The 18082-nt window shown below is 39.4% G+C and overlaps 1 protein-coding gene across 3 annotated transcripts in view; it reads left to right on the forward strand.

Moving 5' to 3' along the window:
- Positions 1 to 18082, forward strand: part of DCC (DCC netrin 1 receptor) — a 1303205-nt gene that overhangs the window by 743021 nt on the left and 542102 nt on the right. For all 3 annotated transcript variants that reach the window (XM_027525589.1, XM_027525591.1, XM_027525590.1), the window contains exons 6-7: positions 9352 to 9506; positions 12087 to 12207. In XM_027525589.1, the coding sequence (XP_027381390.1) occupies positions 9352 to 9506; positions 12087 to 12207 (276 nt within the window). The remainder of the gene's footprint in view (positions 1 to 9351; positions 9507 to 12086; positions 12208 to 18082) is intronic.

Below are 18082 nucleotides of genomic sequence, written 5' to 3' on the forward strand. Positions count from 1 at the left end.
ATATCTAAAATAAGATATGTCTCACAATTGAGGATGATGCATTCGATTTCCCAGGAAAATGGTATCATCTTTCAATCTAAAAATTCTGCTGTATTTTTCAGGGAAAATTTCCTTTTATCCTATCTTTACATATATCTTCCGTTCCGTTTGTGATCTTGGTACATAAAGATACCAGTATCTCAACATGAAATCATCTTTGCTTGGCCTCTTTCTATACAAGCTTGTCCTAATTACTTTAGACTCTTTGCCTTCCTCCCTTACAATCACTGCAGTTATCTCAAGTCTCCAACACATTGGAAATTTGGTTCTTAGTGGTGTCTGTTATGTTCCTTGTACTTTCTAATTTAATCATTGGCTCTCTAATGATGTTGTTTTGCTCTTTGATTTGTTTCCTAGGTCTGATATCTCTCTTTTCATTATGCTATTTTTTCATCTAGTCTTTGACCTCTAGTGTTGAATTTATTTTCATAATATAGAATACTTTGTGTGAAACAACTTGAAAAGTTTATCTCTGTTTCTACCCTTAGGTTTTCTTTTCTTCTGGGTCAAATGTTTTGCTTTCCTCCCTTCTTCCCCTGCACCCGTGTCTCTCTCCCCACCCCTCACTTCTCTTATTCTTGCTTATAATTTATTCCCATATTTCCCTTGTAAGCCTTTTATCTTGCTCACGTGTGTGATGCTGTTTAGACACTCTTTGCTCTAATTTCATGGAAGCCACTTCTAGACTTATTTACCACCTTGCCTGAGACCCTTTGAGCTCCAGTCTGAAGTACTGGATGGTTCCGGTTTTATTAAGTAGTTAATACCTGGGTGGACTTTTTAGGGAGTGAGTTCAGTTGAAGCAGCATTCAGGCCCCTTAAGAGCACCCAGCTTTGTTGGCTGATTCTGTCTTATATTCTCTTCCATAGAGGAAAGGCTGGTCTTAAGATTTAGAGCTATTTCATTGTCTCCTCAATCAGAAAAGGAAGGAAAAACTTAAGACTCTCTGTAAGTTTTGCATTGATTCAGTTTTAGAGGTATTGCTGAGATTCTTAGGTTTTTTCCCCCCAAAGTCCAGGGAAGTTGCTGGCATTTAAGGACAGATAAGGAGCTAAATCCTGCTCTTTCTCCTCTATTCCAGAAACATTCATTTTGGTTTCTTTTTTCCTTTTGCAATTGATTGCTTTTTTTCTCTGTTTGGTTGCTGGGGTTGATGTGTATATGCGTGTGTGTGTGTGTGTGTGTATGTACACTTGTGGTCACTAGGACTTTTACGTTCAGTAGGTATTGAGGAAGGGAAGTTAGTTATGTGTTAGAATCCAACGTCTTCTCAGTTAAATGTTTGTGCTAGGAGATTTCCTCACCTGACATTGAAAACTGGACAAGAAAGTGTTCATAAGTTATATATGTATGGGGTATAATTTTGCATATCTGTGTATACACATCATTTTAAAAATAGGTATTCTATGTGATTGTATAGCTTACATAGAATTATGTAGGGACACAGGTATGTATATAAATATATAGAAGTAAATGCATTTAATACATATGTGTTTATATATACATATATGCCTGCATACATGCATGCATACTCAAACATAATTGTTGGAGACTTGTCAATAGTACTAAAGGACATCGATAGCACACAAATCAAGTTTGCAAAGACATGGTGATAACATAGGTAAGCGTATAGAATTAGGACCCTGAGATCAATCCTCCTATCGTTTATATCACTGGTTTGAGCCTCAGAACATCCTTCTCCCATTTTGGTCCTAAGCTCTCCAATTAAAAAAGAGAAATGGAAAGCTTAATCTGGATTTAGAGAGAAGCAACCCTGATTATAGAAACAGCTGAAACTGAGGAACGGTAGTGGGATTCTTTGCCTGGATACAGAAAAGTGTGATGAGAGATCTAAAATAGTTTCCAAACACATTTTAAAAAGAAAGAAAGAAAAACAGACATAAACACAACACTATAGTAAAGGTTGCAGATCAGATGTTCCTCATCCCACAGGACACAGTCTAGGATTTTTACACAGGAGCACACATTTTTTGGCATATTGTGCCTCTGATAAAAAGTACCAATGGGGAAGAAAATAAAATCAGAGGGTCTCAATGTTTGTTTCTGTAAGATGATTAAAATATCTTCTTTTCTAGCTACAACTGAATTACTTGTAGTCTGATGCTTAGAATATGCTCTTGTCATTGGCACTGACTCTAGAAGAAGAGTCTATCCTTATTCTCAAGTGTTGTTCCTCACTAGCTTTCCAGTAGCTCTTACCTGTTTGCAGTCAAAAAGTGGCAATGCCACAGCACTGGCCCATGAAGACTAAACCCTCCGCAGGCCTGTTTATCTTGTCTGTATCTGTTAGCACTCATCTCATGTGTGGTAGAAACAGAGGTAAGGCTGGCCCTGCCCTTAAGTTAAGAATTTAGTGGGTTTGCATCCGCATTGATGCCACAATGGGATAACTTGTTGTTTCATCATGTAGTTTTTCTATCATGTAATTTTCAATAATGATATATTTACTTCTGCTTGAGAAGCATGTATACAATTAAATACATCACTTAGGTTTACACATGTGTCAGGGGGAAAGCTAATGTACATTCTGGCAGTTTTTAACAGGACCCAAATATCCCACCCCACCCCTCAAAAATTGGAACACTTTTTTGAATAGGAAATGCTACAAATAAAGTCCGTAGCTTAATGCTCATCTTTCTAGAACAGTGGGAGCCCAGTCAATATTAGTAATTAGCACGTAACTCATGTCCTTTTATTCCCAATATGGAATATACTTAAGTCATTTAAGGCTTGAACCAATGTTACCCCAACCTAATTTTTCTTAAACAGAGTACAAACAGCTATGTAGGTTCTCTGATGGCTCAGATGGTAAAGAATCCACCTGCAATACAGGAGACCCAGGTTCAATCCCTGAGTTGAAAGCATCCCCTGGAAAAGGGAATGACTACTCACTCCAGTGTTCTTGCCAGGAGAATTCCATTGACAGAGGAGCCTGGCGGGCTGTGGTCCTTGGGGTTGCAAAAAGTTGGACAGAACTGAGTGACTAGTGCTTTCAGTTTCACAGACAGTTATGTGTAAGAGACAGCTTAAATAGAAAATGAAATGCAAATCTCAGCATCTAGTCCTTTTGGGGAAGACAGATGTGTAGGTCGGAAGGAGCAAACTAGAGGGATATTAAGTAGACCTCAAGTCACTTGTCAGAAAAAGCCTGGAGAAAAGTATTGAATTGGGCAGAGGTATACTATATCACCCAGCTCCTTGTTAAAAAAAGGGGGGGGGAAGGAGAATAATGCATTTAAAGATCAGATTAGCTGAAGGAAAATTACTTTGGTGATATAGGTGGGTGTAGAAAGAATTGAAACTATGGGATAAAAGAACTATTTCTAATTTATAAATGGAATGCCCATTTGAAACATTGTTCCATAAAACTACGTTTTTATTGAAGTGTGTTTAGCATGGAAGTCTGAAATGTTAAAGAATATCCCCCCCTCACCATGATGTGTCCTCTCTAAACCTACATTCGACACCAGATGGCTTCCTTTGTAGTCATTGAAACGTGACTACATTTCAGACTATGACTCCTTCTTTGCTGTTGCTTAGCTGCTAAGTCGTGTCCAACTTTTTGTGACCCCATTCAGGTGAAATTATGTGTTGATGTCTTTGTAAGACTTCACCTGAAAGAACTTGTTTATTTTGGATATAGAGTTAACCCAATTTGGCAGCAATCGTATTTTAGATTTTCCACATAGTTGGGATGTTCAGGTATTTTTATTTAAGAGAAGACTAATGGGTTGATGCTTTTAAGAGAAGACTAATGAGTTGATGCTTTTGAACTGTGGTGTTGGAGAAGACTCTTGAGAGTCCCTTGGACTGCAAGGAGATCAAACCAGTCATCCTAAAGGAAATCAGTCCTGAATATTCATTGGAAGAGCTGATCCTGAAGCTGAAACTCCAATACTTTGGGCACCTGATGCAAAGAACTGACTCCTTGGAAAATACCCTGATGCTGGGCAAGATTGAGCACAGGAGGAGAAGGGGACGACAGAGGATGAGATGGTTGGATAGCATCACTGACTCAATGGACATGAGTTTGAGCAAGCTCTGGAAGTTGGTGTTGGACAGGAAAGCCTGTCATGTTGTGGTAAATGGGGTCGCAAAGAGTCAGACATGACCGAGCAACTGAACTGAATTGAATGTTCAGTTAACTCCAAAAGGCCTGGAGTGGTGGAGAGAGGTGCTCTGTTCCAGAGAAATCAGCTAGCTTTCCACAGTTCTCAGGGTAAAAACTTACCCCTCAAAGATCATGGTAATGTCTATTGTTTCCCTAATAAAAATCTCACCAGTCTTTTTTACCCACCATTCGAATATCATTCACCAGTGATGTGCACTGCCTGTTGTTCATTTAAACAATTTGCATTCCTTTAAAGTTTCGTTCTTGCACTTTCAAGAGCTGTTGTAAGTCTTTATGATGGGGAAAATCTGCTCAATGTCAGAGTAACACAGCAAATATTACTTGTGTGTCCTAGGGCAGTATTTTAGAATTGACCCACATTTATTTTGTACCTAAATAATTGGAAAAGAATAGCTAAATACCTTATCTAAAAGTGAAAAGACTAGAATCCAGAATGAAGGAGATTAGGGAGTAATATAGGATGTTACTAAAAATACTTGTGAGGCGGCCTTCTGTTGTTGGTTTAGTCACTAAGTCGTGTCCAGCTCTTTTGCGAACTCGTGGACTGTAGCCCGCCAGTCTGCTCAGTCCATGGGATTTCCCAGGCAAGAATACTTGAGTGGGTTGCCATTTCAATTCCAGGGGCGATTCCCAACTCAAGAATCAAACGTGCATCTCCTGCACTGGCAGGCGGATTCTTTTACCTCTGAGCGACCAGAGAAACCAGAGGCATCCTTTATATGATGTAAAATGCTTAATACCATTTAGGTTGTTGGTGACAACTTAGTTTGGGGATGAAATGACCAAATGGATTTTACAGAATTCAAATGAGTAGTCTTAGCATAGAAACTCACTTAAAAAATAATGCAGAGAAAATGTTTACTCTGATTTAAGGTGAAATTGTACATCTCTACTGATGCTAAATCTGAAACTCCAATACTTTGGCCACCTAACCCTAACCCTAAATTTTTATGCGAATGGTTGACTCATTGGAAAAGACCCTGATGCTGGAAGGGACTGGGGGCAGGAGAAGAAGGGGATGACAGAGGATGAGATGGCTGGATGGCATCACCAACTCGATGGACATGAGTTTGGGTAAACTCCGGGAGTTGGTGATGGACAAGGAGGCCTGGCATGCTGCGAATCATGGGGTGTCAAAGAGTCAGACATGACTGAGTGACTGAACTGAACTGAACTGAATGACTGTAGTATAGAAAGGTCTCTCATCTGTTAGTCACTTCTAACTATGATAGTGCCTTTGAGAACTGGATTATGTTTGTTCCGTCTTTCTGTTATAGTTGCTATTTATTCTTCCCTCAGCTCCTAAGTTACAAAAGTTCTCTATATATGTATTCTGCATACTTAAAAAGATCCTGAGAAGCCAAGGTCTGATGAAAATGTGGGTAATTTATTTCTGGTCATGAATTTTATTCTGTCTAAAGAAGTAAAGTATAATAAAATCAATATCTTGCCTGAAATTGCTGTAGCATTGCATGTGTATGTTAAGCAGTTCTCTGAAATGGGCTAAAACCATGTGAATGGAATGATTTGATAAACTTGAAAATTCACGGCACTTCATTTTCGTTAGTCATTAAGAAATTGTTGCCCACCGAATAGTTTAAAGTTGTGAATTATTTCTTCCCCAAGAATGGAAAGGAAGGAGAACTATGTTAATATTCAAAGGGAATTAAAAGAAAAATCATATGCTTTCAGGAGCCATCTTCACAGTCTGCTTAGTAAGTAATGATGTAGGTGAAAGACATCTAACAGTCATAAGTGGTTTAAAAATTGAACACAAAGAGAGAGGGCCCTGCGAAAAGCAAGAAAATCCATTGCCGGCTTCATGAGAAGCAAACTTTCACGGAAGAGGGAATGTTTGAGTTCTCTTTGAAGGAAAACATGGAAATTGTATCAGCTGATAAGTGTAGAGCCAACCAGGGGTTCATAATCTGAAAAATGCTAAATAAACATGTGTACAACCATCCACAAGTCATACTCATTCATTAGTCCCAGTTTATATTTGTGTTGAGAATCTAGTACTTCAGAGCAGTGGAAGGAATACCTAGGTCCTAAATTCTTGGAAGCAAACCTAAAATGGGATGAATCAATCCTAGTCTGCTCGTCACAGGAAACAGAGAGATAGAGGAGTAGCAGAGGAATAGAAAGGATTAAGAGTATAGAAGAGCCCCCATTCGAACCTGCCTGAGAAAGAAGCCACCTGGAGGAAAACTGGATAAAAGAAAAAAAAGATACAGGATCAAATGATTTAAGCACCCAGGCCCAGCCACCCCTGAAGCTGGAAAAACCCCAGACGTTACAGCTAATACATTCTTTAAAAAAAAAAAAAAAAAAGAGTATAGAAGAGGAAAGCAGGAACAGAAGAGAATACCAAACCTCTTCATCTCTCTCTCACTCATGTATATATATGTATGTATGTGTTTATGTATTTATATATATGTATGTGTGCATGTGTGTGTATACTCAGTTGTGTGACCCCATGGACTATTGCCCATCAGGCTCCCCTGTTCATTGGATTTCCCAGGTAAGAATACTAGAATGATTTGCCATTTCCTTCTCCAGGGGATCATCCCAACCCAGGGATCAAACCCTCATCCCCTGCATTGCAGGAGAATTCAGAACTTTCCCGTGGCAAAATCATTTTTCATCATAATTTTCTAGTGGTAGAACTATTACAAAATACTTGAGGCACTGGACTCAGTCTGTCTGGCTCTAGAACCTACAAGTTGTGTGGTTTGGAGAAGTTGCTTACACATCATAGTCTCTTCATTTCTAAAATTGGAATAAATAGAGCCTGATTCAAAGAGTTCTGGTGCAAATAATAAATTCAAAATGCTTAGACTAATAAATTGTACAGTCAGCTCTCAATAATTATTGGCTATTGTCTGGTAAATAAATACTTCATCAAAATCTGTGATAAAGTTGGAAATAGAATCCAAGAGATAATAAATGTATCTGCTCAGAGGGATTCAAGAAATATTTCTGATGTTTCATTTTCAGTGAAGTTGGTGAAAGAATAAAGTCTAATATTATTGTATAAATTATAAATAATTAAATTTAGTGCTGTATACAATGTTGACACATTAGCTATAGGAAATCTCTCAGACAGATTTTTTTTCCCATATCTTTGGCATGTTAATGCATCCTTCTAAACCAGCATGCCCTGTGAGAGAGTAAAGAATTTAAAAGCTTTTTGGTACTAGAGGCCCAAATATTTAGGTATAAACAGGAAAATAAGACAGGGAAGGGGAGGGAAAGAGGGATGAGGCGGTGGGAGATTTGACTTCCAAGATCACTCAGTAGAAAAACTAGGACTTGAGTCCTGGGTTCTTTCCACTGATTTTCTGATTTTTGTAGAAGACAATGACCATCAGAGATTGCAAATTCACTTCAACTTTAGGAGAAACTTTTGCTGAGAGTGGTTGGAAAGAGCAAGGAATAGTGGTTACTCAAAGAAGCAAAAATTACCACTTTTTACCTATTGGGCATAACAACAACAAAGACAAAAATAAAATCTGTCTTTAAAAATATCTATGAAAAATGCATATTTATTTTCAGTGTGAAAAAGAGATCAAGGCTGCTGCTTCCCAAGTTTGTCATCGTTTCACATTCCCAGTGGAAGAAGATGAAAATAACTTTTTAAAATTATTTTTTATTTGAATAAAGTTGATTTATAATGCTGTGTTTCTGGTGTACAACAGAGTGAGTCAGTTATACATACACATATATCCACTACTTTTTAAATTCTCTTCCCATATAGATCATTACAGAGTATTGAATAGAGTTTTCTGTGCTATTTACTAAATTCTTACATAGTTACCTCTTCTCTGTATTGTGATGGCTTCTCTGATGGCTCAATGGGTAAAGAATCCACCTGCAGTGCAGGAGACACAGGCAATGTGGGTTTAATAACCGAGTCAAGAAGATTCCCTGGAGGGGAAATGACAATCCACTCCAGTATTCTTGCCTGGGAAATCCCACGGACAGGGGAGCCTGACAGGCTACAGTCCAAAGGGTTGCCAAGAGTCAGACATGACTATGCTGCTAAGCACAGCTAGAGAAACTTATATATAGTAGTGTTTATATGTAAGTCCCAATCTCCCAATATATCCATCTCACATCACTTTTTTAAACCCTAGAAAGGGTTTTGAGGGACCAAGTCTGCAAGATTCACTAGCAAAGGTGTGTTATATTTGTAATTTCCTTTCAATTGCACATTTCAATCATGGTATAACTAGTATTATGGTAATTAAGACGTTAAATTAAATTAGTGTATCATGTACCTTGCTGAGAAAATAGTAATACATATAGCAGTGCACTAGAGTAGATAATTACTAGGACAATAGGAATGTGTCCACAGCAAAGATAATGGCCATCTTTAGTACCCTATCACCACAGCCAGTTCTGGTGGGAAAGAGTCCATCACATTAACTAAATCCTAATGAAACTCTAGAATTACAGACACTAAGCTTTCTTGTCTTATACTCTGGGTTTTCTCAGTCATATCATCTCCACTTTATTTGCTTTATCAGCATAGCTTCCATAGCTGTATGGAATTCCCAGTGTCCTTTATGTAGGTCAACTGGATACAAATACTTGGTTATTCAGAATGTTTATTATATTTTTTTTCAAGGTTTTTTTTTTTTTTTTAATTCTTTGTGGCAAGACACCACCATTCACTCAACTGTTTAACTACATTGGGCTGGGTGGGGGGCGGTGTGTATTATGTCCTACTGGTGCTGCTGCTAAGTCGCTTCAGTCGTGTCCAACTCTGTGTGACCCCACAGACGGCAGCCCACCAGGCTCCCCCATCCCTGGGATTCTTCAGGCAAGAACATTGGAGTGGGTTGCCATTTCCTTCTCCAATGCATGAAAGTGAAAAGTGAAAGGGAAGTCGCTCAGTCGTGTCTGACTCTTTGCGACCCCATGGACTGCAGCACACCAGGCTCCTCCGTCCATGGGATTTTCCAGGCAAGAGTACTGGAGTGGGGTGCCATCGCCTTCTGATTATGTCCTACAGTAGTTCCTATAAAGCAAACTAAGGGCTTAGGGAATTAAAGTTGTAAGCATTTTCAGTATTTGTCTGTAACTCTGAGAAAATAGAGCATGCAAGTTCACATCCCCACCCACTCACTTTTTATTTTTTTTTCTGTCTTTACAGTTCCGCCCTGGTTTTTAAATCACCCTTCCAACCTCTATGCCTATGAAAGCATGGATATTGAGTTTGAATGCACAGTCTCTGGGAAGCCTGTGCCCACTGTGAATTGGATGAAGAATGGAGATGTGGTCATTCCTAGTGATTATTTTCAGATAGTGGTAATTATCTTTTCTTCAAATTCGCTTTATAATCCCAGTCATCGTCTATTCTGTTTTCAGTTGCTTTTCTTTCCTGGGGACAAGATTCCCATTGGGAATTTTTATGATATGTGAAGAAAATTGTTCTAATAAAACAGATGAGTTTTTAGACTTAGAACTTTTGAGCTAAAAAAATAAGAATAATCAAATAACCCATCCCCTTGTTTTACAGAGAAGATTTTAAACCAACAATGAAAAAATAGAAGGCTTAATACCAATAATTTCTAAATGTTTTCACTGGTGATTCTTGGAAGAAAAAAGTTTTGAACCTAGTACTAGACTGTATGAAGCCAAGAATCTCTTAGTTCTTTGACTTTTGCCCATAATAATAAAGCTTTAATAGAATGTGCCACTTATGAATATGGCAGCCTCACTTCGATCATACAGATGGCCACTCTTTGCTCCTTTGCTGCTCTTCCAAATAGGACCAGCTGGTCCTTTATGAGCGGTGCAAGAGGGCAGTAATATTGGTGCCAAGACAATATTGGTGCCGTGACAGTGGTGGAGAAGATATCAAGACCCAGGGTTTACATGCTTTGTCATTTAAGAGCATTGAGTTAAAGCCAAGAACAATGCTTCTTATAGTTCCTATATGGTTTAGTGTACTCTGTTCCTGTCCTGGGTGGAGATAATAGGGATAATTGCATTATATTCACAGAGCTGTTTGTGGTCCTGGTACACAGTGAATGACCCAAGCCTCTCATTATTATTATTATTGTGCTTGCTGCTGGCAGCAGAAAGCTTTTCTCATTTGAAAATACTCTTTGGAAACTCTCCTTTTGGCTGAGGTCAGCATCAGAGTATCTGAAGTCAGGTATATGAGTAAGACATATGAAGAGCACTTTTTAAATATCAAGGAACTTTGCAGCGAAAGATGGAGGGTTTTGGTCCATTTCTCATATGTTGGAGATGCAGATGTAACCCTGATAAAGAAGAGTGTCCTCTAGGCCAAGTCTCCCAGCAGAAGGCAATTCTAGTGTGAGTGCCCGCACGGAATTCAGGCACAAACTCTTTCCATGGCTTCATAAGGCCTCTAGCAGGTCGGTCACTGTTCCGTGATCAGCTGACTTTCAGAAGCTTTCATCATCTCCTGATCCATGCATTTTGTCACATTATAAGGGCTCTTAAGGAATACATCTGTAAAGAATATCTTTATTAGGCTTATCATCACTTACTATTTTTCATTTTTAGTTGCATTTAATTGGTTAGGAATAGAGTAAGAAAGGAAAATAAATTTAACTTTTGAATGCCACATCAGTCCATTAGTTCCTGTATATGCTATGCTATTTTCTCTATCAGTGAATTAAAAATGACCTGCCACAGGGCAACATGAAATGTGTTGTATACGCCTGAAATGTCTGCCACTCTCACAGAGAGGAAATTGTTGAGTGCCCTTAAGGACACATGATAAAAGGCAACATTTATTTTTCTCTACAGTTTGAATAATCTTTTCCCCAGCATGACCCATTATACCCAACCTATTGAAATGTTTCTTAAGGTAAAAAGGAAATGTGCACTATAAGCCCTTTTCACACTAAATTGTGCTTAAAAAATATTTCCCCAATAGCTCCAGATATCTGAGAGCCATTGTCTGTCACACGAGTTAACATTTAGTCCCAATAGTAACTTATATGAGAATTGTTAATTAGAAGTTAGTCAGCTTTATCTAAGAATTTTACATTAGCCAAGAATTGACTACAAGACACTAAAAACAATTAAGAATTCCCCTATGGTAATATTTATCTCTTAATGACTTCAGGGGAAGTGATTTAATACATCTCACTTACTGAACTAATTTTTACACTATCGGAGATAAACTGAGTTAGGGTAATGAGATGCTATTTCAGTTCATTTTATCATCCATCCTTGAAAACTATGGTGGCCCCAAATTTATATAAAACAGGAGTTAATGTTGCTCTATTTAATTTATGGATTACTGAACATGAAACATTTTGTGAAACATTTTGCCATATAACAAGAACAACACGGGTATAAAATATCCCCCATAACCTCCTCCAATTCCCTAAAAGGTCACACAATTTTAAAAGGATTTGCTGACATCTTTTTTTTTTTTCAGTTAAAAACACTTCTAGAAAATGTCCAACCTATATTTCTTGTCCTTTAGAAGCTGCAAAAATCAGTGTTTTTGTTTCCTTTTGATTTTTGTTTCTCTCCAGCAGCCACTGAACCTATTTGCTTCAGCACAAGGGAAAGAGAATGAGATTTCTTTGATACTAACCTCTGTTCCATACATAATAAAGCAATGTTCTGATTACTGCTCATTTAGAATTGGAGGGTGATGTACATCCTTGAGAGTATATTTTTCAGCACAGAACTGGGTGAAATTGCTACACGTGGATTCAGCAAAGGCTTGGGACTCTGTGACATTTTCCAGGTGGCTTAGGACAGATCTGTCAGGCTGTCTCTTGGCCTCCGTTCTGGCTTTTCTGGGAAGTGGGATTAAAATTTGGTTGTGTTCATTTTGTCACTTGAAGTATTTTTGCTTTTTCAAATATTTTACCTGCATTTTATTCGCACTAGGGAGGAAGCAACCTGCGGATCCTTGGGGTGGTGAAGTCGGATGAGGGCTTTTATCAGTGCGTGGCTGAAAATGAAGCAGGAAACACCCAGACCAGTGCACAGCTCATTGTCCCTAAGCCTGGTAAGATGAGACGAACTTTGCTCTGGTTTTTGTAGTTACTGTTCTGTGTGGTTTATCTGTAAAAATCCGTATAGTTTTCCCTGTTCCCAAAGTAACTTGGAAATTAGAATTATTTAATCAAGGTGTGTATATGTGTATTGATGATATATTTGTGCTAGAAAATTATATCTATATCTATTGATATATATATAAATCCATCCAGTGAGATATGATTATTATGAACAATAGATACCTCTGGCTGTCAAGACAACAACCACTAAATCACTTCTTTCTTCTCTATTTTGCAGCTTGCCTTTCTTTCAGTGTTTCATAAAAATATAAAATCTCTATATATAACAGATCAGATCAGATCAGTCACTCAGTCGTGTCCGACTCTTTGCAAACCCATGAATCGCAGCACGCCAGGCCTCCCTGTCCATCACCAACTCCCGGAGCTTACTTAAACTCAACGTCCATCGAATTGATGGTGCCATCCAACTATCTCATCCTATCATCCCCTTCTCCTCCTGCCTTCAATCTTTCCCAGCATCAGGGTGTTTTCATATGAGTCGGTTCTTCACATCAGGTGCCAAAGTACTGGAGTTTCAGCTTCAGCACCAGTCCTTCCAATGAATATTCAGGACTGATTTCCTTTAGGATGGACTGGTTTGATCTCCTTGCTGTCCAAGAGACTCTCAAGAGTCTTCTCTAACACCACAGTTCAAAAGCATCAATTCTTTGCCACTCAGCTATCTTTATAGTCCTTTACAAACCTTTTCCAGTCCTGTGACCACTGCTGAGTTTTCCAAATTTGCTGGCATATTGAGTGCAGCACTTACACAGCATCATCTTTTACGATTTGAAATAGCTCAACTGGAATTCCATCACCTCCACTAGCTGTTTGTACTGATGCTTCCTAAGGCTCACTTGACCTTGCATCCCGGATGTCTGGCTCTAGGTGAGTGATCACACCATCGTGATTATCTGGGTCACGAAGATCTTTTTTTGTACAGTTCTTCTGTGTATTCTTGCCACCTCTTCTTAATCTTCTGCTTCTGTTAGGTCCATACCATTTCTATTGTTTATTGTGCTCATCTTTGCATGAAATGTTCCCTTGGTATCTCTAATTTTCTTGAAGAGATCTCTAGTCTTTCCCATTCTATTATTTTCCTCTATTTCTTTGCACTGATCACCAAGGAAGGCTTTCTTATCTCTCCTTGCTATTCTTTGGAACTCTACATTCAGATGCTTATATCTTTCCTTTTCTCCTTTGCCTTTAGCTTCTCTTCTATTCTCAGCTATTTTTAAGGCCTCCTCAGACAACCATTTTGCCTTTTTGCATTTCTTTTTCTTGGGGAGGGTCTTGATCACTGCCTCCTGTACAATGTCATGAACCTCGGTCCATAGTTCTTCAGGCACTCTGTCTATCAGATCTAACCCTTGAATCTATTTGTCACTTCCACTGTTTAATGTTAAGGGATTTGATTTAGGTCTTACTTGAATGGTCTAGTGGTTTTCCCTACTTTCTTCAATTTAAATCTGAATTTGGCAATAAGGAGTTCATGATCTGAGCCACAGTCAGCTCCTGGCCTTGTTTTTGCTAACTGTATAGAGCTTCTCCATCTTTGGCTGCAAAGAACATAATCAGTCTGATTTTGGTGTTAACCGTCTGGTGATATCCATGTATAGAGTCTTCTCTTGTGTTGTTGGAAAAGGTGTTTGTTATGACTAGTGCATTCATTTGGCAAAACTATTAGCCTTTGCCCTGCTTCATTCTAAACTCCAAGGCCAAATTTACCTGTTACTCCAGGTATTTCCTGACTTCCTACTTTTGCATTCCAGTCCCCTATAATGAAAAGGGCATCTTCTTTGGATATTAGTTCTAGAAGGTCTTATAAGTCTTCATAGAACCGTTCAACTTCAGCTTCTTCAGTGTTACTGGTTGGGGCATAGACTAGGATTACTATGATATTGAATGGTTTGCCTTGGAAACGAACAGAGATCATTCTGTCGTTTTTGAGATTGCATCCAAGTACTGCATTTCAGACTCTTCTGTTGACCATGATGGCTTCCCATTTCTTCTAAGGGATTCTTGCCCACAGTAGTAGATATAATGGTCATCTGAGTTAAAATCACCCTTTCCAGTCCATTTTAGTTCACTGATTCCGAAAACATTGATGTTCACTCTTTCCATCTCCTATTTGAGCACTTACAATTTGTATTGATTCATGGACCTAAATTCCAGGTTCCTATGCAATATTGTTCTTTACAGCATTGGACTTTACTTCCATCACCAGTTGCATCCACAACTGGGCATTGTTTTTGCTTTGACTCTGTCTCTTCTTTCTTTCTGGAGTTATTTCTCCACTGATATCCAGTAGCATATTGGGCACCTACCAACCTGGGGAATTCATCTTTCAGTGTCTTGTCTTTTTGACTTTTCAGACTGTTCATGGAGTTCTCAAGGCAAGAATACTGAAGTGGTTTGCCATTCCCTTCTCCAATGGACCACATTTTTTCAGAAGTCTCCACCATAAACTGTCTATCTTGGGTGGCCCTACACAGCATGGCTCACAGTTTCATTGCATTAGACAAGGCTGTGGTCCATGTGATAGTTTGGTTAGTTTTCTTTGATTGTGATTTTAATTCTGTCTGCCCTCTGATGGATAAAGATAAGAGGCTTATGGAAGCTTCCTGATGGAGAGACTGACTTCGGGCAAACTGGGTCTTGTTCTGATGGGTGGGGCCATGCTCAGTTAACCTTTAATACAATTTTCTGTTGATGGGTAGGGCTATGTTCCCTCCCTGTTGTTTGACCTGAGTCCAAATTATGGTGGAGGTTGATGAAGATAATGGCGACCTCCTTCAAAAGGTCCCATGTACCCACTGCTACACTCAGTGCCCCCAGCCCTGAAGCAGGCCACCACCGGCTCATGCCTCTGCTGGAGACTCCTGGACACTCACGGGAAATCTAGGTCAGTCTCTTTTGGGGTCACTGCTCCTTTCTCCTGGGTCCTGGTGCCCACAGGGTTCTCTTTGTGCCCTCCAAGAGTCTGTTTCCCCAGTCCTGTGTAAGTTCTGGCAGTTCTGTGGTGGCTTATTGGTGACCTCCTCTAAAAGGGCTTATGCCACACCAAGGTCTGCTGTACCCAGAGCCCTTGCCCCTGCGGCAGGCCACTGCTGAGCTGTATCTCCACAGGAGACACCCAAACACAGTTTGGGCTCAGTCTCTGTGGGGTCTCTGGGTCCTGGTGCACACAAGGTTTGTTTGAGCCCTCCGGGTGTCTATAGCAGGAATGGGGTTTGATTCTAAATGTGATTTTGTCACTCCTACCATCTTCCTGGGCCTTCTCCTTTGCCCTTGGATGTGGGGTACCTTTTTTTTTTTGGTAAGATTCAACATTCTCCTACGCCAGCAAAGTGGGAAAATTCAGCAATGGCCACAGGACTGGAAAAGGTCAGTTTCATTCCAATCCCAAAGAAAGGCAATGCCAAAGGTGCTCAAACTACCGCACAGTTGCACTCATCTCACATGCTAGCAAAGTAATCCTCAAAGTTCTCCAAGCCAGGCTTCAGCAATACGTGAACCGTGAACTTCCAGATGTTCAAACAAGATTTAGAAAAGGCAGAGGAACCAGAGATCAAATTGCTAACATCCATTGGCTCATTGAAAAAGCAAGAGAATTCCAGAAAAACATCTACTTCTACTTTATTGACTATGCCAAAGCCTTTGACTGTGAGGATCACAACAAACTATGGAAATTTCTTAAAGAGATGGGAATATCTGACCACCTGACCTGCCTCCTGAGAAATCTGTATGCAGGTCATGAAGAAACAGTTAGATCTGGACATGAAACAACAGACTGGTTCTAAATTGGGAAAGGAGTACGTCAAGGCTATATATTGTCACCCTGTTTATTTAACTTCTATGCAGAGTAGATCATGAGAAATGTGAGACTGGATGAAGCACAAGCTGGAATCAGATTGCTGGGAAAAGCATCAATAACCTCAGATATGCAGATTACACCATACTTATGGCAGAAAGCGAGGAAGAAATAAAGAGCCTCTTCATGAAAGTGAAAGAGGAGAGTGAAAAGGGTGGCTTAAAACTCAATATTCATAAAACTAAGATCATGACATCTGGTCCCATCACTTCATGGCAAATAGATGGGGAAACAATGGAAACAGTGAGAGACTTTATTTTTTTATTTTTTTTTTTTTTTTTTGAGTTCCAAAATCACTGCAGATGGTGACTGCAGCCATGAAATTAAAAGACACTTGCTTCTTGGAAGAAAAGTTATGACCAACCTAGATAGCATATTAAAAAGCAGAGACATTACTTTGCCAACAAAGATATGTCTAGTCAAAGCTATGGTTTTTTCAGTAGTCAAGTATGGATGTGAGTGTTGGGCTGTAAAGAAAGTTGAGCACTGAAGAATTGATGCTTTTGAACTGTGGTGTGGAAGAAGACTTTTGAGAGTCTATTGGACTGCAAGAAGATCCAACCAGTCCATCCTAAAGGAAATCAGTCCTGAATGTTCATTGGAAGGACTGATGCTGAAACTGAAGCTCCAATACTTTGGCCATCTAATGTGAAGAACTGACTCATTGGAAAAGACCCTGATGCTGGGAAAGATTGAAGGCGGGATGAGAAGGGGATGGCCGAGGATGAGATAACTGGATGGCATCACCGACTCAGTGGGCATGAGTTTGAGTAAACTCCAGGAGTTGGTGATGGACAGGGAAGCCTGGTGTGCTGCAGTCCATGGGGTTGCAAAGAATTGGACATGACTGAGCAACTGAACTGAACATTCTTCTCTGTCAATAGTTGTTCAGCAGCAAGTTATAATTTCAGAGTTCTCACAGGAGAAGAGGATTACAGTCCTGCTCTGCCGTCTCCTCTGCCATACTCATAAAGCTGTTGTTTGCAAGATCCCACAATCCTTCGTCTTGGTCTCCATGTACAGTGAGTCATATATATGTATACACACATGCTTATTTATAGTCTTAAATCAGTGGAACTTTGAAGAAAAATAGGAGAAGTAATCACTTGAAAGTAAAACATTTTCCTTTAAAAGAAAAAAAAAACAGGTTTTGATGAGTTGTCCTTTTTTCTATAATTTATTGTTTTTATTTTTTTGTTCTGTAATCTTTTAGAGGTTTAATATGGTGGTTTGTTCAAACTAGCATAAATCTATAATATACATGTCATGGAATATCCCCATAATGGTACAATTTCTGAGCTTCCCTGGTGGCTCACACAGTAAAACGTCTGCTTTCTATGCAGGAGACCTGGGTTCGATCCCTGGGTCGGGAAGATCTCCTGCAAATTGAAGTGGCAATGCACTGCAGTATTCTTGCCTGGAAAATCCTACGTACAGAGGAGTGTGGTGAGCCCTTGTCCATGGGGTCGCAAAGAGTTGGACATGAATGAGCAATTAACATGTCATCACATTGTCGGTACAATTTCTACCAGGAAGAAAGCAAAAACACATAAAACAAACACACAAAAAGCTAACTGATCAGCTGCCCTGAAATGTGGTAACACTACGGAAGGTCAAAAGCATTACTGCTCTCTTTCCACTATTTCCTTTTTTTGATGAGGGATTGAACAATTATTGTATAGATCCAAATACTTTAAAATATTAATACCTCCTTATGAAAAGTTCATGCCATCTATTGATTATTTAACTTTTTGGAGCAGTTTCCTTCTTAACTCAATCTTGTCCTACTCTTTTCCTGCAGTAAGTTTATTCAGTTCAGTTCAGTTCAGTCACTCAGTCGTATCCAACTCTTTGCGACCCCATGAATTGCAGCATGCCAGGCCTCCCTATCCATCACCAACTCCCAGAGTTCACTCAAACTCACGTCCATCGAGTTGGTGATGCTATCCAGC

This window comes from Bos indicus x Bos taurus, chromosome 24 (assembly GCF_003369695.1).
Source record: "Bos indicus x Bos taurus breed Angus x Brahman F1 hybrid chromosome 24, Bos_hybrid_MaternalHap_v2.0, whole genome shotgun sequence".
Taxonomy (NCBI): Eukaryota; Metazoa; Chordata; class Mammalia; order Artiodactyla; family Bovidae; genus Bos; species Bos indicus x Bos taurus.